This window comes from Ceratotherium simum, chromosome 1 (genome assembly GCF_057802395.1).
Source record: "Ceratotherium simum simum isolate JZ-2026a chromosome 1, ASM5780239v1, whole genome shotgun sequence".
Lineage (NCBI taxonomy): Eukaryota > Metazoa > Chordata > Mammalia > Perissodactyla > Rhinocerotidae > Ceratotherium > Ceratotherium simum.
The window spans coordinates 94,560,813-94,587,771 of NC_141900.1; the positions used below are offsets into that span (position 1 = coordinate 94,560,813).

Here is a 26,959-nt window from a genome sequence, read left to right on the forward strand (position 1 = left end):
CAAAGCTCCATGAAACAGGCCGGTGCTGGTGGCAACATTATTAGATGTGGATTTCAAACAATAGCAGCTGGCAACGCCTGGTGGGAAAAGAGACTAGGGAAATTATTCAGAGGAATTCCATGCAGACCAACCTGCTGTGTAACTTTCTAGCTTCTGTTTTGTAGAAAGGGAGAGGCATGCTCTGAAGGTGAGGCTGAAACTTGTGAGAGTGTACCTCAGTGAAAGAAATAATTACAGGCTGTAAGAAAAGGCAGTCACAGGAATAACTTCTGAAGCTGGTAGTTCTCAAGCCAGGCTGCACATCAGAATCTTGTGGACCTTTTAAAACTAATTTCTCTTTTTATCAAAGTATACATGAATACTTTCTTTAAAAATGTGCATATGGATTTAAGTTAGTACTAAAGGATGTATGTTAAAAAATAAAATAGATAAATATATATATATATATAGTCCCCCTGTAACCTCAGTCCTGTCCCTTGAAGACAGACATTTAAAAGGTTTTCAATCTTAAGTGTAACGGTTTGATGAATTCTTACATATGTATCCACCCAACCCCACCCAGATCAAGATCTAGACCATTTCCAGCCCTCTAGAATGTTTCCTACTAGTGCCCCTTCCTAGCTAATACTCCCCTCCCCCAAGATAGCCAGTATTGACTTATGTCACCATTGATTAGTTTTAAGCCAACCACTTTATTTTTGAGGTTTCTTCTAGTTTTTGTCTCCATATTTCTAATAACCTTGCACTGCTATTTCCTGGTTTGCCAACTTTGGACAGTAACTAGTAGCTTCCTAGTGTGGTAGATCAGTTCACTGTCTTATTCCCCTTCCTCACCAAGTGAAGCCAAAGCACTCAGATTCCCAGGCCCAGCACCATACCACCACACCCTGGGCACCTGCATCTTTTAATCTCCACAAGTGATTCTAAGTGGCCCCTGTGCCCAGGGAGCCCCAAGTCTGTGGTACTTGGCCCTGACGCTGGGAGGAGCTGAAGGGCTCCTGATGTTAACCCGGCCTGGCGCACCAGACAGGATGTTCACTTAGGAGGCTTTAAAATGAGTTAAAATTGAGCATGTTGTCAAGCTCGAGGGTTAATTTGTAGTTGGAATAACAAAACCATGAGAAAGAAAGACCGAAGTGTTTCTAGGATTTTTATTGCTTGTTAAGTGTACTCTTAGAACTCTCCTCCCCGCCCTCTTCTCCCAGGCGGCCCAGACATTCTGTACAAGCTGTTGGTTTAAATGGACCCTTTAAGATTTCTCTGTTTGAAAGGAATTTGGATGCATGGTTTGACTTTAAAAGGAAGGTTGGTTTGCACATGACAGCTGTGTTGAATGTTCGGCACCAAGATAAGACACAGATACAGGCTAAAGTGACTAAACAAGTTCTTCGTCCCACCCCACTGCCACTCCCTCTAGCCCGAAGGCCCTTCACTGAACACCGACACAGAGACATCTTCAGGCTAGTATCTCCACATTTCTCCACTTGCCTTTCTCACTCAGACCCATCCTCTCCCGTTTACCAGGTGGGGGGTGCTCCCTTGGCTTCTCCTGCCCAGATGGCCCAGTCCTCTGCATCTTCCCAGCCATGGGCATCAGCTGCAGAGGCCCCGCCCTCCCCACACGATGGTCTCCATGCAGAACCTCTCTGCCAGTCCTTTGCCAACTCTCGGGACAGGGAAGGAACCTCCCTTTCTCCTCTGGGGGCCAGCCACCTCTCATTTGCTGTCCTCCACAGACAGTGCTGGTCAGCTGTGTCAGCCGTGCGCCCAGCTGCCTGGAAATGGCATTTATAGCAATGATGTTATGGCTGCCAAATCCCATTGCCATAAAGTAACGGAAGACTCATTTCATGGGCTCAGATGAGACCCCAGATTGGGGTCACCTGTGATCGTTAGTCCTTTCTGTTCCTTTGTGACTGAAGGTGTGTGCCTATGATTAAGCAGGTAGGGGAGAGATGGGAAATGGCCATTTTAATGAGGGAGAAATGGAGGCTCAGAAATGCTAAAAAAACCTTCTGAAGGTCACTGAAAAAATCTGCTTCGGAAGCTGGAGACTAAATGGGCACCGAGACACATGGCCACAGAAGGTCTCCTTTCCCTCGGATGTGATCTTCCTGCACCGGTTCGCCCAGGAAGGGCTCCTTGAGCACGGAGCAGGGAGGCCTGGAAGCCGGGGTCCAGGGAACAGCTGCCTCAGCTCTCAACTTGGCCTCCCCTGGGGGGGCTGCATGCCCCCAACAGGCTCAGGACAGGCAGAACCCGAATCACTTGGTCCCCTTGGCGCAGACCCAGGGTCTTGGAGAGGCGCAGTCCAAAGCCACGAGCTTGCCTCCCTCCAGGCCCCCACACTGGAGATCCGGCTTGTCCTCGTCCTCCTCCGGGAGTCTGGGGAAGGGCAAAAAGAGAGGAGGAGCTCAAGATGACGGGGCCACTTGGCCTTTGTGGGCCCTCCCAGCCTGCATGCCTGCTGCCTCTGCTGGCCCGGCTACTGCTTGGATCGCCACACAGGGCCAGGGGGTCTGGAGAGAGCCCTTGGGTAGGAGTCATGAGGATGCCCCTGGCTCGTCAGCTATGTGGCTCTGGGTGAACCACCAAACCTCTCTGAGCTGCACACCCTTTATCTGTAGAACAGGGTGACAAATCGTGCTTGGGGGAATGTGCTGGGGGACCCAAATAAGGGATGGGGAGATGGAGACTAAACAAAAACCCTGAGTATGGGTGTGGGGTCAGTCTCCTGAGAGGCCCCCCAGGCTGGGGGTGGAGCAGGGAGGCTGAATCTGGAGACAGGGAGGATTCAGAACAGCAGTGGGAGGAGGTGTTGGCAGAGGAGGAGAAGGCCTCCAGCCCCTCTTTGGCGCCTGCTGTGATGTCACACTGGGGAACCCACACTAGTGCATTGGGGACAGAGAGGGCCTCCCACTCAGGCCCATGGTCACTCACAGCTGGGGCGGCAGGGGAGCCCCATCGATCCAGTGCCAGCCCTGGGGGCCTCGCCGGGCCCCCACCCAGGAGTACGTGGTGATTGCGTATCTGCCCAGGAAGTCCTGAGGGAGAAAAGCAGCTGCTCACTCTCCCCCATACTGGGATGGCTCACCTGGGGCTCCGTCAGGCTTCTGCAAGTTCCCAGCTCCTCAAGAAGCTCCAGAGAAATCCAAAGAAGTGACTCTGCTCAACCCACCTCTCCCCATACACCAGGAACTGGAAAGTTGTATTCGACACTTGCTAGCTGCCAGGCACTTTGCTCAGGACTGGGGACCAGAAATGGGGGTGATCCATCTGGGTCCTCAAGGGGAGAGAGGATGTGAAGGCCAATCCCACCAAGCAATGCACCACAAGTATTGAGAGGACAGAAACGAAGACGCTCAGAGAAGGTGGGGAAAGGCCTGGGCAGAGCTGGAGGCCATGAAGCACATCCAGGTAACAGCAAATAGCCTCACTGGGCAGGAGGCAACTGATGGGGCTGCTTAGGCTGCAGCGGTGGCCTGGGAGCAGATGGCCAGCAAGAGCATACGTTACGTTGTAAGCGTTCAGCACAATATTAACACCATTAAAAAGAGACAAGTGTGAAGACTGGAGCCATATGGGGAAAAGTTATAGTATATGAAGGGTTACAGTAAGTGAAAAAGCTGAATCAAAGTTGTGGCATGATTATAATAATGAAAAAATAAGTATGCACATGGACGCAGACACACAAGGAACAACAAAAAACAAAACAAGTTACGTTAGGAGAGCTATTAGAGATGATTTTTTTTCTTTTAAATATTTGTCCTCAACATCCTGTTGTCTTGAGCAACGAATTAAAGCAAAAGATCGTATTTAAAAATTTTCGGAGGGGCTGGCCCGGTGGCGCAGTGGTTAAGTGCACGCACTCAGCTTTGGCAGTCCAGGGTTCGCAGGTTCGGATCCCGGGCACAGACCGACGCACCACTTGTCAAGCCATGCTGTGGCGGCGTCCCATATAAAGTAGATGATGGGCATGGATGTTAGGCCAGGGCCAATCTTCCATAGGAAAAAGAGAAGGATTGGCAACGGATGTGAGCTCAGGGCTAATCTTCCTCACAAAAAAAAAAAAAAAAACTTCAGGGGCCAGCCCCACGGCCAAGTGGTTAAAGTTCTGTGCACTCTGCTTCGGCAGCCCGGGTTTGCTGGTTTGGATCCCAGGCGCAGCAGACCTACACCACTCAACAAGCCATGCTGTGGAGGTGACCTACATACAAAGTAGAGGAAGACTGGCACAGGTGTTAGCTCAGGGCTAATCTTCCTCAGCAAAAACAAAAAAAAATTTCAGGTTGGAAAAAGATGTTTCAGTATTGCAAGTCCTGGTGTGGGGACTTGGTGGAGTGGGGCAGCGATGTTGGCGTAGTCCACACATGCCCAGTCTTTCTGGAACATAATTTGGTGCCATGTAATGAGCAGTAACACAGTTCCTATTGCTCGGATGAGTGATTCCACTTTGGGGAATACATCCAAGAACGTAAAGGGGAGAAAACGAACTTACCGAAAGGTAACACAGTGCTATTTATAAAGAAAAAATGGAAACACCCAAATGCTCAGCAATTGGAAAATAACTAGGCAAGTTATGGGATATCAACATGATGGAAAATTACAGTGCTGTTAAAGATGACAAGTAAATAGAAAATGTAGTTATGCAAGAAAAGGTAAATAGGAAATTATGCCAAGTAAAAAAAAAAGTAGGCCACACCAGCAAATACACATCGCTCACAATGCCAAAAAGCATACATTCACATTAGTGAAGATTAGAAGTGGACTGGTATAAATGGATTTAACATGTGTTCAGTTCTTCCCTAGAAAACTGTTTAAGTTGGTAAGACAAAACCTCTATATTTAACCCTGGGAATTAGAAAGCAAGCTGGAGTGATGACTGTCCCCTTAGTACCACTAAGGTTTCAATTTAAAGGTCACTTCCTGTGGGGACACCGTGCTGACCCCCTCTAAGGCGAGCTCCCTCTGTGCTGCCATAATCTTCATAGTTTAGCGGTTGGTGTGCTGCATTTCAATGGCTTGCTTCCTTGTCTATTTCCTGTATTGGACAGTGAACTTGGTGAGGACCGGGGGCCTGTCTTATTGACCACTGACTGTGAGAGCCCAGCACACAGTAGGCCAGCTCAACAAAACTGCCTCCCTCTGCTGTCAGTCACCAGCAAGGGCCACAGGTCACACACAGGCCATCAGGCTGTGTGCCCCAGAGGTGTCAGTGCAGACCCATCTTCTCCCCTCAAGGGAGCACCAGCCTATCCAGGCTGAGAGAGAAGCCAGAAGCAACTTCCAGGCTGACAGTTGTTAATCTTATCCCTTCAGAAATCCCAAAGCTCAGACTGCATTTGAAAGTGGAGAGTGGTGGCCAGAACAGGTAAGGCGCACACAGCCTTGCCATGGCTGGTTCTTCCCTCTCCAGCTGGACTCCACAGGCTGGGGCTTGCGGGCAGGACTGGGTGGGGCGGGGCGGGGCGCTTTGGCGAGAAAGAGAAGGATCCTGGGCTGGCTCTGAGATGTGAGTCAGAGGGCTGAGCAGCCGCAAGCATCTCACTGCCGTGGCTGCGGCAGATCTGGGGCACCCGCTGGCCAGCACCATCCCAGGAGCAATTAGCTGCCTGTTCAGGAAGGCACACCAGGGCTCGGAGCCTCTCCTAGGGCTGAGAGGGGCCTATCACTGGGGAGAGTAGAGCTTTGGGGCCAGGCTGCCCATGTTCAAATTCTGGTTCTGTGACTTCTAAGTTATGTGACCTTAAGCAAGTTACCCAACCTTTCAGAGGTTCAGTGTGGTCCTCTGTAAAAAGGGGGAGATGTTCGTAATGAGGCCTGAGATAATATGTACAAAGCCAAGGGCACATAGTACACACTCATTCAAGAGGAATCGCCAGTCTGTGCTGGCACAATGCTTTGTGCCCTGTCCCCAACACAGTGACCTTATTTGATGGCACTGCCAAGAGGATCCAGCCGTTCTTTCTGTCCTCGCCCCAGGCCCTCTGGCTCTCCGTCCCTTCAACCTCGGGCCTCCTGGTGACAGCTCCACCCACTCATCCCGTCCTCCTTCCTTGCAGCCCAGACTCCAGTAACCTCTTCTCATTGTTAGCAAAAAAGTACAGTGTAGGAAAAGCATTGTCCAGAGATATAAATAAATTCCAAAAACTTCTGAGTAATTTATGGCTCAAAGGACTGCTCTGTATTGATGGCACAGATGTCCCATCTGTGCTTCTCCAACTTCGCCACCAATGTGGAGAGGGGGAATGTGAGCCTGAGCAGAATTTACTGGAAATCTCAAATTTTACATCTTAAAATTAAGGTAAATTATTTTCTATGCCTTCATACATTTCCTTTTAATTATGGTAAAGTATACATATCATAAAATTTACCATTTCAACCATTTTTAAGTGTACAGTTCAGTGGTACCACGTTCGTTCACATTGTTGTGCAACCATCTGCCCTCCATCTCCAGAACTTTTTCATCTTCCCCAACTGAAACTCTGCACCCATTAAACAACTCCCCTTCCTCACTCCCCGACAACCACCATTCTACTTTCTGCCTTCATACATTTCTGCTTTAATATTTAAATGTTTTGAATCATTTAATTTTTCTAATCCTATGATGTATATTCACGTTTTCCTCTTTCTGCAATCAAGATGTGGCTTTCAGTCCACGTGTACGTTTAAGGTAGCTTCTTCCCTCCATCCTCAAAACAAAGCTGTTCTTACACCAACGGCGAGTGACTCTAATGACTGATGGCACAGGTGGTGCTTAAACACCCTCCTTTTCTCTAACCGTGAGCAAAAGCAGCTCTTGGGGAGGATGAGATGTGTTTATCCTGGGGCTGTGTATACTACTGGTACCCTGGCATGTCCCTGGGGTTTGTGCGTCCCAGCTCCCGGAGCCTGGCCTTTGCCAGCGGGCCCAGCCCCTCTGCCAACCTGTCCTTGGCTGCTCCTCCCCACCCCCACCTCAGTGCCTCCTGGAGCTTCTGGCCCTTGTCCAGAACTCAGGAGAATTCCAGAGCACCACAGTTAGCATATTTCAAATCGTAACTGCCTGGGTCCCAAATCTTCACTTTGGTCTTTTTGCAAGGAGCTTTTTGGAAGGAGCTTATCCAGACTTTGTGATATATTTTCTGAATCTTTACCTGTGTTTCAAATGGTTGATCCCGTATGCTTAGTTTTAAAAGAAACTCAAGCTCCATTTGCAATTTGGATGGTTATGCCCATCTTCCCCTTTGAGGACCCACCAGCCACAGGGAGGCCATTTGCTCAGCCAAGGTCTGAGGTCATTCTGGTTTGAACCTGTCTGATGAGGCTGGAGGGCAAGGACCCTTTATTTCACCTGCTTTCTGATGACACTTGCTGTGTTCAGTGGGTCTGTCTCAGGAGATGGAAAAATTACGCTGCGCTGCCGAGTCCCTGCCTGGCTCGGACCCCTCCCCAGCTCCAGGCCTCTCTAGGGACCCACTACGTTTCTACTGGCCCTCATTTTGCAGATGCAACGGGGCTGGGTGGTGTGGTGCAGGGGCCTGGGAAGCTTTCTCTGCACAGCCTGTTCTCATCTCACAATTATAAGAACTCGGGGCCCAATACAGGCCCCGGGCAGAAACCGTTATATACGTCCTGATCTCTTGCTTTCATGGGCTACCATTCCTCTAACATTTCCTCCTAATCATCACGCATATTGTTTGTAGAACATTTAGAAAATTTTTAAAAAAGCTTTAAAGAAGAAGAAAAAAAATTATTCGTAATCTTGGCTTCCAGTGGTAACCACTGTTAAAATATTAGTATATTTCATGGGGCCGGCCCTGTGGCATAGCTGTTAAGTGTGCGCGCTCCGCTGCTGGCAGCCCGGGTTCGGATCCCGGGCACGCACCGATGCACTGCTTGTCAGGCCACGCTGTGGCGGCGTCCCACGTAAAGTGGAGGAAGATCGGCACGATGTTAGCTCAGGGCCAGTCTTCCTCAGCAAATAGAGGGGGATTCGCATGGATGTTAGCTCAGGGCTGATCTTCCTCACACACACATACACACACACTTAGTATATTTCCTTTCAATGTTTTTTCTTTGCATATATATTTACCATACTGGAATTGCAGACTTGATTTTTTTCAGTCTACACTGTATCTTTTTCATTTCCCCATGTTTTCTGAAAAATAAACGCTATTCCTGATAATAAAATAATCCATGTTCACTGTAAAACATTTTCTCCAGCAGATTTTTATATCCACTTCCAGGCAGAGAGCTCTCACAGATAAAAGAAAAAGAAATTGCCGTCTCTTGTTTTATGGAGCAGAATACCTTTGATTTCAGGACTGGGCAGGAACAGTCCAAGAAAACAAAATTTCATGCATGCAAAAATCTTAAGTTAAATATTAACCAGTCAAATCCAGAAGTATTTTGGGAAGAAAAAATCATGGCTAAGTAAACTTTATCACAAGATGCCAAGAATTAAAAAAAAAAAAAAAAAAAACAAAACGTAATTCACCACAAGAAGAGATTAAAGGAGGAAACAAAAAAGATAGTATCATCTCAATGTACACAAAAAAGCATCCAAGGAAATTAAACTCATTCATGTTTAAAACTCTTAATAAAATAGGAATAGAGGGGAACTTATGTAAATGCTAACAGAAAGGGGAAAAAAGGACAATAAGAATAGGGGGAAATAATAGCAGATGAGAAATGTTGACAGAATTTTGGAAGCTGGACAACTATAATTGGCTTAGCAGACCCAAGAAAGCTCAGTGGATTTTCAAGGAAAGGGCGAGTGGGAGGAAGCTGAGAAATATGCCAATTTGTACTGAGAAACCCCAAATGCTCAAATATTAGAGGCAGCAGGTCCCTCTGAAGGCTAGGGTATGAGAAAAAGAAGGACTGATTGAAAGTCCATAAACAAGCAGTTAGGACCTCTCCCACTCCTTCCCCAAGATCCACCCACCTCACCCATGCAGCCAGGTAACTAGCAGAACTCTCTAGAGAGAGAAACCACAGGGGATTTTGGGATCCAGAGCACCAGGTTTGGCTGAGGGTTGAGGGTACTTACACTAGAAAGGGAGGGATTAAGTGCTACATTCTCAGAGGTGAAACCTCGGCTCCCGTCTCCCACTGCTCCTGGAATACTGACAGTTTTCACAAAGAAAATGGACGAGTGCCTGCCTGACTTCCCTATTGCAAAGCCTGCCTCAAATAAAGCCCAATACATCCACTCACCCCCATCCTAACACCCCTAAAGAGCTTCCAGTCGGCTGTTTAGTGCTTTACTCTTAATTATGACACTAAGGATCACCAGACATTTAAAGAAATTTCCTAACATGAAAAAGACAAAAAAGCCACTACACAGAATAAAAGGTAGTTGCAGAAAAACAGAGATATTGCAGGGAGCAGAAGAAAATTTCAGAAACACTATAATTAGTATCTACAATGAGATCAAAGAAGATACTGCATCCTTGTTTCAAAGAACAGAACACCATGAAAAAGGAACATTTGAAGAACCAAAAAGAATTCTTAAAATTACAAATAAGGCAGCAGAAATAAAAATGAAGAAAAAGACCCACAAAAGAATATTATTGTTAAATTTCAGGAAACTGAGTGGGAACAAAGGAGAAGACTCTGAAATTTTCCAGAAGGGGGAAAAAAGAGTCATAAAGGATTGGGGATCAGTGTGAACCAGACTTATTCATGGCAAGACTAAAAGCTAGAAGGTAATGGAGCAAAACATACACAATTCTGGGGGAAAACTATTTCCAACCTCGATTTCTATACCCAGCCAAGTTATCAATCAAATAAGATGTTAAAATAAAGGTCTCTTCAGACATGAAAGGTCTCAAGAAAGTTCTCTTTCATGCACTTTTTTCCCAGGAAATATACAGAGGATGTGCTGCACCAAAAAAATGCTATAAACCAAGAAAAAGATATGGGATCTAGGAAACGGGATTCCACACAGCAAAGAGGTAGGGCATACTGAGGATGGAGGTAAACAGAAATTCCCAGACAACAGCTGTGTAGCAGGCCTAGTGAGCAACTAGTCCAGACTGGAGCAGAGACCAGAGGACTCCGGGAGGCTGTCTGGCCATCTCCCTGACCTTTTCTCAGTTTTTTTTTTTTTTTTTTCAGGTCCATGCTCACTCACCCACCTTGACCTTCAGATCACATCCTCCTGTACTCTTGGAGCACTGCGCACCTTCCCTACATGGCACAGGTCAATATAGTAATTAAGCATCCATTTCTTTTTTTTTTTTTTTTTTAAGATTTTATTTATTTATTTTCCTCCCAAAGCCCCAGTAGATAGTTGTATGTCATAGGTGCACATCCTTCTAGTTGCTGTATGTGGGACGCGGCCTCAGCATGGCCGGAGAAGCGGTGCGTCAGTGCGCGCCTGGGATCCGAACCCGGGCCGCCAGCAGCAGAGCGCGTGCACCCAACCGCTAAGCCACGGGGCCGGCCCTAAGCATCCATTTCTATGGTTTCTTGATTAACGTCTGCCTCATTCACTGTTCTCTTAGCCATGTGAAGGTGGAGGCTGTGCTATTCTGGCTCATCATTGAATCCCCAGTGTCAAACACAGTCTAGGTGCTCGATAAATATTTATTAAAGCACTGACTGAAGGAATGCTGCATTTTCATGCATATTGGAACAGCTAATATAAATTCTTGGCACCTGCCCTAAATTAGATAAAATTAAGCCAAGGGCTGGATCCAGTTTATAGGTCCTTTATTGTAGCCACTTTCAAACCCACTGACTGGATTATTATTCAGCCAATACTCACTCCTCTCCCCCTTGCCACTGGGGATGGCATGTACCACCCTGTCCCTTTGATGTTGGCCTTGGCCATGTGATTTATTTTGGCCAATGGAATGTTAGCAGATTTGACGTGAGCAGAGTCCTTAAATAGTGCTTGGTTCTTGCCCTTCTGCCATTTTTCTTATGTAGAGTTTCTCTCGGGAAGAAGGATGAGCAACTCACAGAGCAAGTGCAAACCCAACCCACAGCCTCATGCTAAGCCCAGCCAATCTGCATCCTGAAGCTGAGCTGTCCCGCTAAACCCAGCCAACCTCAGCCCATCAACAGTCCTCCCACAGACCAATGATAAGACTTTTGGGGTGATTTGTTACCCAGCATAATTATAGCAATACCTGACTAGTAAACCCACTAAATCTAATTTCTTTTCCATACTACCTCCCAGAGAGTACACGTCTCCCCCACAGACCTGCCAGCACAGACTGGGTCCTGAGCTCACTGCTAATTGCTTGGCCACCAGGCTGGATGGGAACATCCCTGCTCCAGCCCTCCAGCTCCAGCTCCACTTCTCAGGATGAAGACCAAACTGACGTCTGGTCCTCCCGCATTTCAGTGTATTTCTCCAGGCCTTGGTGACTTATTTGGTAACGCAGAGTTGGACTAGATCTTTGAGATTCTTTCCAATGCTGGGAATCTGTAGTGACATCCACACCCTTCTCCTGCCCACCCCCCTTCTCACCTGGGTGTGGCTCAGCAGGGGCAGTGTAGCATGGTGAGCTGAGCAGAAAGTCTGGCTGGCCTCCCAGGCCTGAGCTTCGGCAGAGAGGTAGTAGCAGTGCTCCTCGGACCACATCCAGCCCTGGGGGCAGGGCCGGCACCTGGCCCCTGCAAGGACAGAGACCACTCGTGAGCACAGGGTAAACTGGAGACAGCTGAATGTACATACACTAAAAAGTCAAAACCTGGCTGCTGCCTTGAGTGAGGGGGCAAATCTGGAGGCATGGAACTGGCAAGCGGGGTGGGCAGGGCCCCCGGAAGGCTGCACAGTTCGTTCAGTGCACAAAGCCCCCTGGGTGGGGCTGCCATCCCACTGCTTGTCAGAGTGCAGGCTGTGTCCAGCAGGAGGAAGGAGCTTCTTCCGTATCTTTGTTCAGCAGGCCCCGTGTCTTTGTGCTGCATCTGTCCCGTGGGGTGTCTTTTTCTAATTCTCACAAAGGTGCAGTAAGGACAGACAGCCTGGTGGAGGAGCAGAGCGGGGGTGGTCGGGGGGGAACTGGGAGGAGGCACCATACCTGCTCTAGAAGCCAGGGCCACAATGGCGACCGCGGACACCGCCAGGAGCACAGCCATGACTGCCAGCGCCCAGCGCAGGGACTTCATGTACATGGGCAGCCCTGGGGGTGGAGGGACGACCAGGAAAGACAGGTTAGGAAGACCACACTGACTCATCCACCAGCATCAATGCCCCTGAGCACCCACCCCCTGGACCCAAGACACCAGGATAAACCACTCGATTTTGGTCAGATCTTCGTATTTGGGAGAAAAATGCTAGAAGATGTTCTGCTTTTTAAATAATTAGCAAGGAATGAGAGCTGGATTTGGTGTTCGACAGACCTGGCTCCACGTCCTGACCCACGGGCCCCTCAGGTGTTGTTGGAGTTTTCCTGTTTTAACCCTGGAATCACACCTGCCTCTTCTCTCTCTCCAGGCCACTGGAGGCCTCTAAGAAAGCATCGTGCAGAGAGCACTTTGCAGGCTGTCACTAGACAGATGTGAGTTGTCAGCAGCTCAAGGACCCAGGGGACCAGATGGTTGGAATGAGGCTGCAGAGGGGAAAGGAACTCCTGGCACAGGAGAACACTCCAGGCAAAGACTGAGAGAGAGAACATATTCAAATGCCACATCCCAGCCTGTTGAGGGAGTAACCAGGGAGGCCAGAGGGGAAACTTGGAGAATAAACACCATAAATGCTTAATTAATCACAGCCAGAGCGTGAAATCAGAGCAAGAGACCTCTCCTCTCCCAGACCCCTCGCTGCAGGGTGCCCCAGGACCCCCCAATCTCGGGGATAAGGGTCAGGAATGCCACGTAATTGGTGTGAGGGTCCTAAGAACTCAATCATACTTGCCAAAGCCTGAAACAGCAGAAGTAATTCTGTAGCAAATATTTATTATTTTGAAAAGACTAATTCCATTTTAAAAACCACATGTATATACCCACATATAAATGTACACATGCATGTATGGTACACACACATACACAATTCCAAGGTCTGTAATACACCTTTAATAAACCTTTTTAATAAAGGTTTCAGTCATAATTCAACTTTAAAAGCACAGGCACTTTTGAAATCCCCATTTTTCCATTTGTTTTAGAGAAAACACTTGCTTCAAAGGGAAGTGTGTTACACTGATATCTGAAAAGTCGACATTCCACCTGTGACCATTTTGGAGCTGTTGTTTTTTTTGAAATACATAATCTGCTTCTTAAAGGGATTTGACCCAAATTTCCATCAATCGATAAATGGATAACCAAAATGTAGTATATCCACCATACGATGGAATATTATTTAGCCATAAAAAGGGATGAAGTGCTGGTACATGCTACAACATGGATGAACTTTGAAAACATTATGCTAAGTGAAAGACGCCTGTCACAAAAGGACACGTATTATGTGAGTCGTTTTATGAAATGTCCGGAATAGGCAAACCCATAGAGACAGAAAATAGATTAGGGGTTGCCTAGGGCTGGGGGCGGGTGGGGAGTGATTGCTAAAACATACAGCATTTCCTTTTGGGGTGATGAAAATATTCTAAAACTGGTTGTGATGATGGTTGCACAACTCTGTGAATGTACTCAAGACCATTGAATTGTAGGCTTTATTTTTTATTTATTTATTTTTTTTTTTAAGATTTTATTTATTTTTCCCCCAAAGCCCCGGTAGATAGTTGTATGTCGTAGTTGCACATCCATTCTAGTTTCTGTATGTGGGACGCGGCCTCAGCATGGCCGGAGAAGCGGTGTGTCGGTGCTCGCCCGGGATCCGAACCCGGGCCGCCAGCAGCGGAGCGCGCGCACTTAACCGCTAAGCCACGGGGCCGGCCCTGAATTGTAGGCTTTAAATGGGTGAATTGTGCAGTAGGTAAATTACAGCTCAATGAAGCTGTTACCAAAAAAGGGACTTGAAAATGGTTAAAATAAAAGATACAGATAGACAGTCTTAAAATAATAAAAGCAGAACTAAAAAGCTTGAAGAATAGGAAAATAAATCCACCAATCACCTCAGTAAATATAATTATTGTGTCTGAACACTAAATTCAGCTCTGACCTTTCAGGAAACAAGGCAGTAAAGAAATACCCGTAGGTCACAAAAGTCTCACACAGCTTCTCACTCAGAGCTGACCTTGGAAATGCCACCCCCCCCAGAGCCGTCAGTCCTCCCCAACTTCCAGGCAAAGAGGAATTCCTGCCCAGCCCTTTCAAAAGCAATTCTTAATTACACAAGTAACACAAATACATTCTCCTTGTAAATAAATGAAACTAGATGAAGCTAAAATCCCCTTTAAACCTGTCTTCTCCCTACCCCAATCCTGGACCTTCTCCCTTTTTTTTTTGCTGAGGAAGATTAGCCCTGAGCTAACATGGTGCCAATCTTCCTCTAATTTGTGTGTGAGCCCCCACCACAGCATGGCCGCTGATGAGTGGTGTAGGTCCACACCCGGGAACTGAACCTGGGCTGCCAAAGCAGAGCACGCCGAACTTAACCACTAGGCCATGGGGCGAGCCCCGACCTTCTCTTTAAATCAAATTCTGTGTCTGCAAACACCCCCAGTCCAATTCCTAAGAGAGCAGTAACATGGCAATAATAATATACATTCCCTTCCTCTCCAGCATTTTCCCTGCTGCCCCATTCTCTAGCTTCCACCCAACGTCGTTTTCAAACCCTAGACTGGCATCTCTGATGTTACCCCCTCTGCTTACTTCCTCACTGCTCATCCCATCTTCATTTTCTACATTTTGACTACCCTTCCTACCCCACAACTGAATCACCATCTGCTTCCTCCTAGTCAAATCCCAGAGCAGGGGTGGACCCAGGTTTTGGGGGACTTAAATTTTATTCAGTTTGGGGGGTCATCTTAAAAACTATAACACGAACTTCCAAAGTTCAGTACAGGGACCCAGAGGGCTCCTGCCAGCCGGAGGCCTACTTCTGTGCCATCGCCTTCAGGTAAATCCACATCTGCCACCGCCTCTGCTCCTCCCACTGAGCCTGACCCCGCTGGACATCACCCTCTCTGGGCTCCATTTCCTCCACACACTGAGCACTGAGAACATTCTTCCTCCTGCCCCACCAAAATCCTAACCACCTGCCCGACCTTCTCCAAAAGACACCTTCACCCACAGCCTCTGTTCTCACTCCTGGCTCCAGCTCTCCCTCCCTGTACCCCTCCTGACTCCAGCCCAGACTGCCTTGCGCTTTGCTTGTGAATGTGTTCTCCCCTGCCCAGACTGAGACTGCTGGAGGGCAGGGGCCAGGTCGGACACTTCCTCATGTCCTACACACCTGGTGTGCTGAGCACAATCTAACAGGTGCCAGTGGGCTGGCCAACCATCAAGATCCAACTCTCGCTTAGAGGGCCGGGGGCCAAGAATTTCTGACATGTCTACTGAGAGGGTTAGGGCCGTCCACTTAGTAGTTATTGATAGATTAATGTGCCAGGTGTTGGAGAGTCCCTGAAAGACTCCACCTGCCATGCCTCCGAGGGGCTCAGAATCCAGGGGAGGATGCTTACAAAGAGGTAACTATGCCACCTGTGAGGAAAGCCGTGGTCGGGCCACACGAGGGCCAGTGGAAGCGTGGAATGGGGACACCTAATCCAGCCTTGGGGACCAGGCGAGGTAACTCTAAACCAACATCTAAGGGCGAAATATTCTCTACCGGAGGATCCAGCTCTTCCCCCACTCTTAGGCTCTCTGCAGACTGACTTCTCTTCTAGGCTGAGTGCTGCCACTGAGAACATTCTCTGAGTCTTTGATCAGAGATCTTTGGGACACCTGCCCAGAAAAGCAGGGAAGAGACAAAGCAGTGACACTCTCAGCCCTCTCCACACTGGCTTTTCCCCTCTCGGGTGCATAAGGAGGAGACGATGCAACAGCTGGCTTACGGCATTACCGCGTGGGCTGGGCAAGTCCTGGAGCCTGGCCCGGCTTTGGCCCCCTTGTTGAGGTGACCAGCCCGATCCCAGGCGTAAAGGTCAGCACAGGCAGAAAGCACTCTGCAGAGCTCCTCATCCAAGCAGCAGCCCTCAGACCAAGCCTCAGCCCTGCGCCGGGAACCCCGAGGTTCCTTAACCCCACATTTCCCATAGAGCAAGCATCAGTATACACCCCGCGGTATCTTCTGTCCGGCATCTCACCTCCCACCATTCTTCTTCACACCCCCTGGTCACCTGCATCACCCCCAGAGCACTGTTTCAACGGGGCAGCACTCTGTAATCATCCAGTCCCAAAGTCTGCCTCTCCCTGACGCCTCAACAAACATCTGACACTGTTGACCACACTCTTCTAGAAACCCTCCCCTTTTTCTGCTTCTACGCTTCCTGATTCTCTTCCTACCGCCTACATTTTTCTTTCCCAGGCTGTAGCTGACTCTTCTTCCTTTAAACAACATCTCTACCTGGAACTCCCAAACGCACCTTCTTATTTATTTCTCCCACACCTCTTCCCCCATTCTCCATTTTGGAAGGATAACACGATCCATCATACAGCTACCCAAGTCAGCAACGTGGGGTCATGCCCACTCCTCCCACTAGCCCACCTTCACCAGCCCAGCTCACTAATTCTACCCCTTGCAGCCTCCCTCCCCCCGCTGCCATAGATCAACCCTTCATCATCTCTTGCTGGACTACAGATATCACCTCCTAACTGGTCTCCTCTCCCACCATCTCATGCCTGTCCCATCCTTGCTCCACACTGCTGTCAGAGCTCACTTTCTAGAATAAAAACCCAACCATGTCACCTCCGCATTGACTCCCCACTTCTTTGTCATCCCACCCTTTTTAGCCACAGACTCTTTATTATTAATCTGATGAAAAGCTATCAACTCACTGTGGTAGACAGAATAATGTCCCCTTGAAGATGTCCATGTCTTCATCCCAGGAACCTATGAATATGTCAGGTTACATGGCACAGGGGAATTAAGGTTGCAGATGGAATTAAGGTTTCTAATCTGCTGACTTTGAGATGGGGAGATTATCCTGGATTTTCTGGGGTCCAATGTAATTATAAGGGTCCTTATAAATGGAAGGAGGCAGAAGAACAGGAGAGTCAGCGAGATGGCAGAGGGAGAAGGATTCAGCCCGACACTGCTGGTTTTGAACATAGAGAGGGTCATGGGCTAAGAAATGAGGTGGCCCCTAGAGGCTAGAAAAGGCAGGGAAACAGAATCTCCCCCAGGGCTCCCAGAAAGGAACATAGCCCTGTTGACAACTGGACTTTAGACCACTGAGCCCACGTCGGACTTCTGACCTACAGAACTGTAAGATAATAAATTGGTCTCATTTTAAGCCTCTAAGTTTGTGGCAGGGCCGGCCCCATGGCTTAGCGGTTAAGTGCACGCGCTCGGATGCTGGTGGCCAGGGTTCAAACCCCGGGCGCGCACCGACGCACCGCTTCCCCGGCCATGCTGAGGTCGCGTCCCACATACAGCAACTAGAACGATGTGCAACTATGACATACAACTATCTACTGGGGCTTTGGGGGAAATAAATAAATAAATAAAAAGATGATTTAAGTTTGTGGCAATTTGTTATAGCCGCAATAGAAAACCAATACACCCATCATGCAGCAAATGTGCTCCCACCAAACTCTGCAGAAGTTCCTGAGTGACCCCGGTCCCTGACCTCTACTCATGTCTAAGAACCCTTGGCACTTAGGGGCCCTCAGGAGTGGCGTCGTGTCTAGCTGGTCTGTCCTTCCTCTCATCGGGCCAAGCTTTTGGCAATCTGCCTGCTGGGCAGGCCTCTAGCCCCTCCTGGCCTCTGTTCCTGCAGCTCTCCAGCCAGAAGTGGCCTCTACCACCCCCAACTCCTACTCACCTTTCAAGACTTAGCTCCTGGAAGCTTTCCCATGTCCCCAAGTTCACCAACCACTCCCTCTTGGTTCCTTGTTCACGACTGTTCATGGCTTTTTCAAGCTCTTTCTTCTTCCCCGCCCTCCCCGCAACAAAACAATCCACACACACCCTGGCCTGTAGTCCCCACGCAGTAGCTGCTGAATGGATGAGTGTTTGGAGCCAAATGCTCCTCGGTATATGGAGGAGGGAAGGAGGGCGCCTAGGCCTGCGAGAGGTCGGTCAGCCTGGAGCCAGATGTCCGGAGACTGTTCCCGCCCGTGCCGCCACCACCGTCACGTGATCCTGAAAGACCCTTCTCTCGCCTGGAACCCCTTCCACCTCTACTTCTCAACGATGCTGCGCACGTGGAGAAAATGCACGAGTTCGAGGGGGTGAGGGGGTGGGGGAATAGTGGTTTTATTCTTTTACCGCAAACGATTTGAATTACATTTACGTAGGCCAGGTGGGGTCGGGGCATCGGGATGGTCGTCTGTGTCCCCTGGTCCCTCCACCGCTCAGGGGCCCGGCGCGGGGTGAATGTGGGGGGGGCAGCGCGGGCCCCCGGCGCCGGCGCGCGCTTACCGATGAGTGTTAGCGCCCGGGGCAGCTTCTTGTCGCCGTCCACCTCGGCGCGCGGCAGCAGCACCGCGTCCTCCCTCTTCTCCAGCCCCAGCTCCCGGCAGCGGCACGTGGGGGAGCCCGGGGACTCCGCGCGCCCCTCGGCGGGGCTGGCCCGGCCCCAGGTGCCGCCCGGCGACGGGGCCCGCGGCAGGAGCGGGTAGGCGGGGGAGGCGTGGCGGGAGAAGCCTGGGGACTCGGGCACCGGCACGGTGAGGAAGCGCGTGGGGGGCGCGGGCGAGGGCTCGCGGCTGCCGCCGGCCGCGCCCACGGGCTTCACGCGCACGTCCACCTGCAGTTCCATGGGAGCCCAGGTGCCGGGCGTCGGCTCCCCCGGCGCGGCCCCGGGCACCAGCTCGGCCCCCGGCGTCTCGCCGTCCCGGGGCTGCTCGGCCGCGGCGGGGCCCGGCGACGGCGGCTCCGGGCCGGCGGACGTCTGGCGGCGGAAGGCGCCGTAGCCCAGGCTGGGCGGCGGCACCCGCAGCAGCGCGGGGCGAGGCGGCGGCAGCTTCGTCCCGCCCGAGACGTCCTGGTCCGCGCCCGCCGCCTCCTTCACGGCCCGGGCCGGACTCGGGCTGCTCGCGGGACTCTCAGGCCCTCGCTCCTCCGCGGGGACCTGCGGCTGCTCCAGCCCCGGGACCCGGCCGTCCAAGGGCTCCATTGGGACCTCGGGCCCGGCTTGGTGTGCTCCCGATGCCTCCCGGGCGCACTCCACCCGGCGCGCGGGGCAAGCGAGAGACGCAGAGCGGAGCGCTTCTGTCCCAGCTGGGGAGTCTGCTTCTCCTCCCGCGTCGGGTTTGGTCGAGCCGGCGGGTGGTGCTTCTTTCTCTCGGCCGCTCCCAACCGAGGTCCCCGCTGGGATTGGCTGTGGCTAGGACCATCTGGCCACGCCCCTTCAGGCCACCGGCCCCGCCTTCCCTTGGCACGCGGGAAAGAGAGCGGCAGACGGGCTGTTTGAGGGGTCACCCGGTAGGCCGTAGCTCTCGGGAGAAAGACAGCCGGGAGCAGACGCGTAAGGGCGAACCCAGACCCTGGCCTGACTCTTCCCTCCTCTTTCTTCCTGGCTCCACCCATTTCCCCCTCCAGCCCTCTGCCCTTGTGCTGATTTTGAGAATTACACCTGGGGCGGGGAGCGGTTGGCCAAGTTTGGAGAGATCCTGGGACCTCAGAAAAATCAGCGGGTCTGAAGGAATTGGGGGGGCCTGCGGAGAAGAAGCAGAGCAGGTCGTCCCGACAGTGTAGTGGGGATTGGGGCGCCACACCAGAGAGGACTCCTCACGGCAGAAGTCTCAGGCCAGCTACTCTGGAGGCCGGACTCCTACTTGCTTAACTTATTAAAGACTAAGGAAAAAATAAGCATAAAAATGTGTATTTTCACGGAGAGAGGAGCCTGGTCCCGGGGCAGCGTGGTGTGGTGGAGTGCCAGGTTCCCAACCCTGACAAGCGATCTGAATACCATTTGAAAAAATACAGATTTCTGTTTGGGCTCTACCCAGATCTACTGAATCTCATAAGGGGATGAGGCCAATGGTATTTTTATAAAGTGCCCCAGGGTAGGATTGACAGACAAAATATAGGCCAATCAGCTAAATCTGAATTTCAGATAAACCAGAGATAGGTTTTTTTAGTACAAGTATGTCCCGAGTGTTGTGTGGGATATACTTATTTTTAAATTATTTTAAATAGAATATTATTAAGTTATTTAAAATTTCATTAATTATTATTATTAAATTATTAAAATAAAATTATTTAAAATAAAAATTTAAAAATTATTCGTTATCTAAAATTTAACCTGCCTCCTATATTTTTATTTGCTAAATCTGGCCACCCTACCCCAGGACTTCAGCTGGAGTGGTCTCAGGAGCTGCATTTGGAAAGACCATGGCCTTCTTACTCCGGGGGGAGAGGGAAGGAAGGAGAATGCGGAGGGAAGGATCTTAGGAGGGGAGTTGAACTACTGGAAGGGATGCTCCCGAAGACAAGTAACTGAGAGAAAAAGTCCAGCGGAAAGAAACTGCTATATGAACACATTTTATGTTTAATCCCTTCAGAAACCCAGACTACATAGTTAATATGGGGACATATATAAGCATGAAAATGCATTTTAAAGATTTTATTTATTCAGTTTTTTCCCCCCAAAGCCCCAGTAGATAGTTGTACGTCATAGGTTCACATCCTTCTAGTTGCTGTACGTGGGACTCAGCCTCGCGTTGGACGGAGAAGTGGTGCCTCGGGGCGCTCCCGGGATCCGAACCCGGGCCGCCAGCATCAGAGCGCGCGCACTTAACCGCCAAGCCACGGAGCCGGCCCTGAAAATGCATTTTAAAAGATGTGGAATGATACACCCCAAAGTGATAATAGTGGATTCTGCACTAGATTGGTTGAGGGTGCGTGGGGGGATAGTTTAGGAGACTTTAACCTTATCTATAATGTTACCACTTTCTAGAAAGAGAATGTATGTATATTCTTAAATAAAAATTCAATTTTTTAAAAAAAGATGGCATACTGTAAGTTATTTTTTGGGCTAATGAAGATTACTGTAAAAATTAAAATTGTTAATATAAAGGAAAGCTCTCTCCCCTCCTCTGTTTCACCTCTCAGAGGCGGCCGCCATCCCTGCTGAGACTGGCTGCTTGCCCATTTTCAGTGTGGTTCCGAGCTGAGAGTGAGCATTCTGACTTGCTTTCCTGCTTAAATCTCTTCTCCTGGGATGAAGATTATCAAATAGTTTATAAAATCAAGGATCTTTGGCTCAGAGAGACTCAGTGAGGAAAACACAACGTGCATCGCCCTCAGACACGCTCCCTCGGCCCGATGGGGGATCCTCGAGGCCTGGCTCCCCTGGCCACAGGCCACTGGCAGGGGCTCCTGACTCAGAGCCACCCAGGGGCATCTAAATCCCGCCTTGAATCTGAACTGAAGCACAGTGCTTGCGGGAAGTGGGTGGTGGGCACTGGTGCTGAGGGGTCAGGAGTGGAGAGAATGCTGGCAGCAAGAGGAGTGGGCAGTGGCAGTGGCAGTGGTCTCAGAATGGGCCCTGGCCAGTCCCTCCAGCCTATGTCCTGGATTCTGTCCCCTCCTGTCTGCAGTCATACTTTCATCTCAGCAAAATTTACTGAGCACCTATCTTGTGCCTGGCATGTGGGTATTCAGCCAGGGCACACCCTAGGGAGCTTGCACCACAATGATCTCCTCTCCCTTTAATCTCTCCCTTTCCCCTGGTTCTTTCCCATCATCTTTAACACGATCAAGTTGTAAATGCCTCCTTGGACCCTACATCCTCCTCCAGCTGACACCCTATCTATTTCCTCCTTGTCATGACCAACTTTCTTTAACGAGAGAATTGTCCCCGCTCTCTCTTTCCATTTCATCACATCCCAGGCACTCCTTAAACCACTAGTCTGTTTCTATCTCCACTAGCCTGCCAAAATTCTCCCTGCCAAGGGCACCCATGTCACCAAATCCAGCAGACATTCTTCAGTGCTTGCTTTATCTCTCAGAAGCTTTTGACATGGTTGATCATTTCCTCTTCCCCAAAACCCACACATCTGTGGCTTTCCTAACACCACACTTCACTGGTTTTCCTCTACTCCCTGAGGCTTCCCACTCTCCGTTAAGTCCGTGACTCTCCAGCCCAGATCTTTTTCCTGACCTTGACTGTAACTTATACCATGGGTTGAATTTTGTCTTCCCACCCTGCCCGGCCCCAAATTCTTATGTTGGAATGCTAACCCCTAGAGCCTCAGAATGTGACCTCATTTGGAATTAGGGCAGTTACAGATGTAATTAGTTGAGATGAAGTCACACTGGAGTAGGGTGGACCGTAATCCAATATGGCTGGTGTCCTTATAGAAAGGGGAAATTTGGACACAGACACACACAGGGAGAACGCCTTGTGAACATGAAGGCAGAGATCAGGGTGATGTGGCCACAAGCTAAGGAAGGCCAAAGATGGCCAGCAAACGTCCAGCAGCTACGGGAGAGGCCTGGAACAGATTCTGCCTCACAGCCCTCAGAAGGAACCAACCGGGCTGACGCCATGATCTCGGACTTCCAGACTCCAGAACCGTGAGAAAATAAATTTCTGTCGTTTAAGCCACTCAGTTTGTGGCACTTTGTGACAGCAGCCCTAGCAAACCAGTACAAGTCACTTGTTCAGATGGTTGCCTGCCCTGTGGACAGCTCTCTGGACGCACAGGTGGTTTCTGCCACCAAACCTTTCACCATGGCGAACTCAGCTGGGCCATGCAGATTTTCCCTCCCAGGAAATTGGCTCTTGATGTGAGAAGCCCAGGGCCGGGAGTTGTCACGCCTCCCAACAGGGCAGCTTTCTAGAGAGAAGGCCCACCAACTCCTCTTCAGGTCCCTGGAGCTTCTCTGGTTTCAGCCCCTCCTAAAGCTGGCTTGTGGATTTCATGGGACCCTGGACTATCCTTCCCCTAGCTCCCTTTTCTTGCCTTTAATTAGCATATCATTTACCAGTCTGACTGCAAGTGGCAGAAAACCCAAGTCCAACTACTGGCTCCCTGGGGCTCTCTCAGGACGAGGACCAGGCTTTGCCACAGTCTCCATCGCGCCTTCCTTGGCAGAGCCACAGCAGCCCTGGCGGCAGAAAGCTGTTTACAACTTCTATGGTGGGGACCCTAATGCAGGTGAATTACTCAAATGTTTCAAGGCGGTTCAGATGCTGGCTGGCCCCAAAGAAGGACAATTATCCACTGCAGTCCTTCTTGCCATCCTTCTCGCTCACTTTAAAATCCTTTTGTTCTGCTTACAACAGCAATATATGCTTGTGATACAAAATTTAAATATTATAGAAATACTGTAGAAGGTGAAAGTCCCCAGCATTTCATGCATCAGAGACCTCCATTATTAACATTTCAGTATACAATCTTTGGGATTTTTTTTCTAGGCATAGCCTAACCTATATTGTTATTATATGTACCTATATTTATTTACAAAACTTCACTCATATTAAATGTATGCCTATACCTAATTTATTTAAGCAGTCTCCTACTGGTGGCCATTCGAGTTGTTTCCATTTGGGTGACATAATTACTGCAATGCTCCAAATGCTGCAGTTATAATTCAGTGACCATCCTTGCACATTGTTTTTAAAAAATCACATCTCTGATGATATCTTCAGAATAGATTCATTAAAATGGGACTGCTGAGACAAAGGGTGATCACAGTTTCACATTTGATGGACAGGGCCAAAATTACCCAAATGACTCACAAGAGGCTGAACAAACAATGATGAGAGACTGTTACCCACAATCTCTCCAGACTTGATATTATCAGCCTTCCTAGTCTCTACCAATCCAATGGGTGAAAATATGAAATTTCAACTTGCATTTCTTTAGTTATGAATGAGGTTGAACATCTTTTCATTTGTTAATGGTGTCATGAGAGGCATCTCTGCCAGTCTCATGACAGCTACTCAGGGGCCTGTGTAAAAGGCCCCTGAGATTCCCTCTAAGGCCAGTTCCATATCACCGACTGGCTCCAGGAAGTGGCTCAGCAGGACTCCCTGTCACCCACTCCTGCCCCCACTCTGCACCACCCACTGGTCCAGGGAGGCTGATGGGATCTGGCCTGTCTGAACAGACTAAGAGTTAAAAGAGCATAAACTAAACCAGGGCTGGCTGCTCCTAGAGAGGACACAGACATGCCCACCTTCTGGTGATGTCACCCCCGATGGCATCCTGGGCCCTTCTAGGGCCCCTGGACACACAGATGACCGGGGGAGGGAGGTTTCTGCACAGACAGTTCCCCGGCGCTGTCCATCCTCAGCTCACATTCCACATGCTCAGAGGCTCAGGGGCACCCAAGCCAGTGTCACTCCCAGCCCTGGTCCCTGGTCCTCACCCCTGGACAGCCCCTCCCCTGTGGACAGCACCTCCCCTGTGGACAGCCCCTCACCCGTGGACAGCCCCTCACCCGTGGACAGCCCCTCCCCTGTGGACAGCCCCTCACCCGTGACAGCCCCTCCCCTGTGGACAGTCCCTCCCCTGTGGACAGCCCCTCCACTGTGGACAGTCCCTCCCCTGTGGACAGCCCCTCCACTGTGGACAGTCCCTCACCCGTGGACAGCCCCTCCCCTGTGGACAGTCCCTCCCCTGTGGACAGCCCCTCCCCTGTGGACAGTCCCTCCCCTGTGGACAGCCCCTCACCTGCGGACTGTCTTCATAGCACTCAGCGCTGTCTTTGGCCAACATGTTCACATATTTGTTTTGTGGTTTGATTTTTGTCTGTGGCCCTCTAGAAATCATTGCTGTATCCACAGAACAGTGTCTCACATGCCCATCCCTGGTTCTTGGCTGATGTCACCCCCAGTGGCTTAGTGGATATTTATGAAATAAATAATGCTGAACGGGTCATTGTGCAGGGTACCTGACATACTTTGGCTCGTTCATTCTTTTTCTCCTCCAACTTTTATTTGACAAATTTTAAACATTAAGAAAAATGGAAAGAATAAACAATGAACACTTGAATATCCTCCAACTAGATTCAACAATTAGCATTTCACTATATTTGCTTTGTCTTTACCTCCATGCAAACATACTTCTTGTTGTTGCTGAACCATGTGAGGGCGCTGCAGACCTCGTGAAACTTCCCCCTTAAACACTTCAGCATCTGTCTCCTACGAATACGTGTATTGTCCATAAGTACAATGTCATCTCACACCAAGACAGGAACCATTACTCCATGCTGGATGAGTATAGAGATATGATAGAGACTGTATTTAAATTTCCCCAATTTTTTTTAAACCAAGATCCAATCAAGGTTCACACATTGCACTCGGCTGTTATGTCTACTTACTCTTCATAATAACTTTGAGGAAGGCACTAAAATTCCTACTTTACAGGTAAGGACACTGAGAGTCAGAGAGGCTGAGGAACGTGCCAGGATCACACGACTGCTAAGTGGGAAAGTCAAGATGCTGTCACGCATCTCTGACTTCCAAACACGTCTTTTTTCTCGCTTTCCTGCATCTTACTCCCCTAGTCCTCTTGGTTCCCTGGAGGTTTCATTCCCAGTCTCTGGCTGATATGATCCGTGCAAATCATGGGCTGGGGCCGAGGTGGAGGCGCTGACCCAGTTACTCAGTAGACTCGGTCTGGTTTGCAAGTTCCTCCAGCCACACACCCACTCTCCACCCCGATCTTGTCTCTGTTGCTGTCTGAGACACTAGTCGTCGATTGGGAGTGACAAGGCATCCTGTTTCTGCCTTTTTTATTTAGTGGAGGATCCACTTGCAGCTGGGCAGAGAGACAGATGTGGCTCTGGTGGAGGAACAAAAGGTGGCTTTTGCTTAGGTGTGTAGGTAAGGCTGCAACAGGGATTGAGAGAACGTTCCACCTGGATCATGCAAGCTCATCCAGGAAGACCTGTAGAAGAGCCTTCACAGGGCAGGAAAACATCTCCCTGAGTCATCAGCTGCTTGCTCCCTGCAAGTCAAAACAAAGGTCCTCCATGCTGGGAGTTCCACCCCTGGAGTCCGTCCCTGGATTGTGAGTAACTAACATGTTCGAGAAAAGACAGACCCGACTCAGTAACATTTGGGGCAGACCGAGCTCTCCTATGGATTAACGCCCCCGCCTCAGCTAATCTCTCTGGGTCTGGGGCTCAACCGTTGGATGGGGGCAGGTCCAAGGACCAGGAGACTAGGGGCAGAAACGGACAAGAAGGCAAGGGAACATGACACCAGGAGAAGCAGCACCCACCCCCTGACATCACAGGCGTAAAGGACTCTCTCCATCAGGCTGGCGGAACCCGCTTCACGAGTCTGCGAGCAGCAAAAGGAGAAGGAGACACAGGTGCCCAAGAGCACATGGTGAGGAGGCCCCAAATTTTGGGGTAAAGTTACTCTCTTCCCCTCTGAGACTTGCTAGTAAGTCCTTAGGCATAGGGTATCTCCCAAATCAAAGTGGGCCTTGCAAAAATGGAATTAAAATCTAGAGTCCATCACCAGGGCTCCATGACTGAATGTGTAAAACGATAGCCTAATCAAATATATCATTAGCTGAAGAATATGTGTTTCAAGACAAAAATGGTAATTATTTATATAATCAGGAAAAAAGCCATGAAGCAATCATTTTCAGAGAAACGAGGTGGAGAATACAGCGGACTATAAGAAAAGGTCTTCCAAATAGAAGAATTTTAAGTTTTTCCAGCACTTCTCGATATAGAGACACACCAGCTGTTCCAGTCCCCAGAGACATGGGGGAGCCCTGCCTGCCCCATGCCACTCGCCACCGTGGGTGAGAGCCCCTCACTCCATGGTCGCCCCACTGAGGCCCTGAGCCAATGGGGAGGGGGGCCAGCCGGGAAGGATCAGGGGTGCCTCACCACTGCTGTGCAGGTGGCTGGTGAGTCTGGGACACATCTCTCATCTCTCATCACCTCCCTTTCTGACCCCTGAGTACAGGGCCATTCTGCCTCTGTGGCCTTCTGCCAAGCCCTGACCCCATATCCCACCTAGACCCATCTGAGGTC

General features: G+C 49.8%; 1 protein-coding gene across 1 annotated transcript; it reads right to left on the bottom strand.

Annotated features, from left to right (window-relative positions):
* Positions 1-1,058: 1,058 nt before the first annotated feature.
* On the bottom strand, positions 1,059-19,234 carry KLRG2 (killer cell lectin like receptor G2). The gene is made up of 5 exons (XM_087431648.1): positions 18,425-19,234; positions 12,021-12,122; positions 11,468-11,613; positions 2,941-3,044; positions 1,059-2,385 (listed from the first exon to the last, which is right to left on the bottom strand). Exons 1-5 carry the CDS (start codon positions 19,119-19,121, stop codon positions 2,265-2,267), a joined length of 1,170 nt encoding a protein of 389 aa, XP_087287774.1. The 5' UTR covers positions 19,122-19,234; the 3' UTR covers positions 1,059-2,264.
* Positions 19,235-26,959: the final 7,725 nt, after the last annotated feature.

Bases quoted from the DNA above. Each gene is read 5' to 3' on its own strand.
- KLRG2 (XM_087431648.1), bottom strand. From the start codon at position 19,121: ATGGAGCCCTTGGACGGCCGGGTCCCGGGGCTGGAGCAGCCGCAGGTC. The intron at 3,045-11,467 runs GTGAGAAGGGGG...TTTCTCCCTCAG, and splicing joins CCCTGCTGAGCCACACCCAG to GACTTCCTGGGCAGATACGC. The intron at 2,386-2,940 runs GTGAGTGACCAT...GCCCTTCCCCAG, and splicing joins GCTCCCCTGCCGCCCCAGCT to ACTCCCGGAGGAGGACGAGG.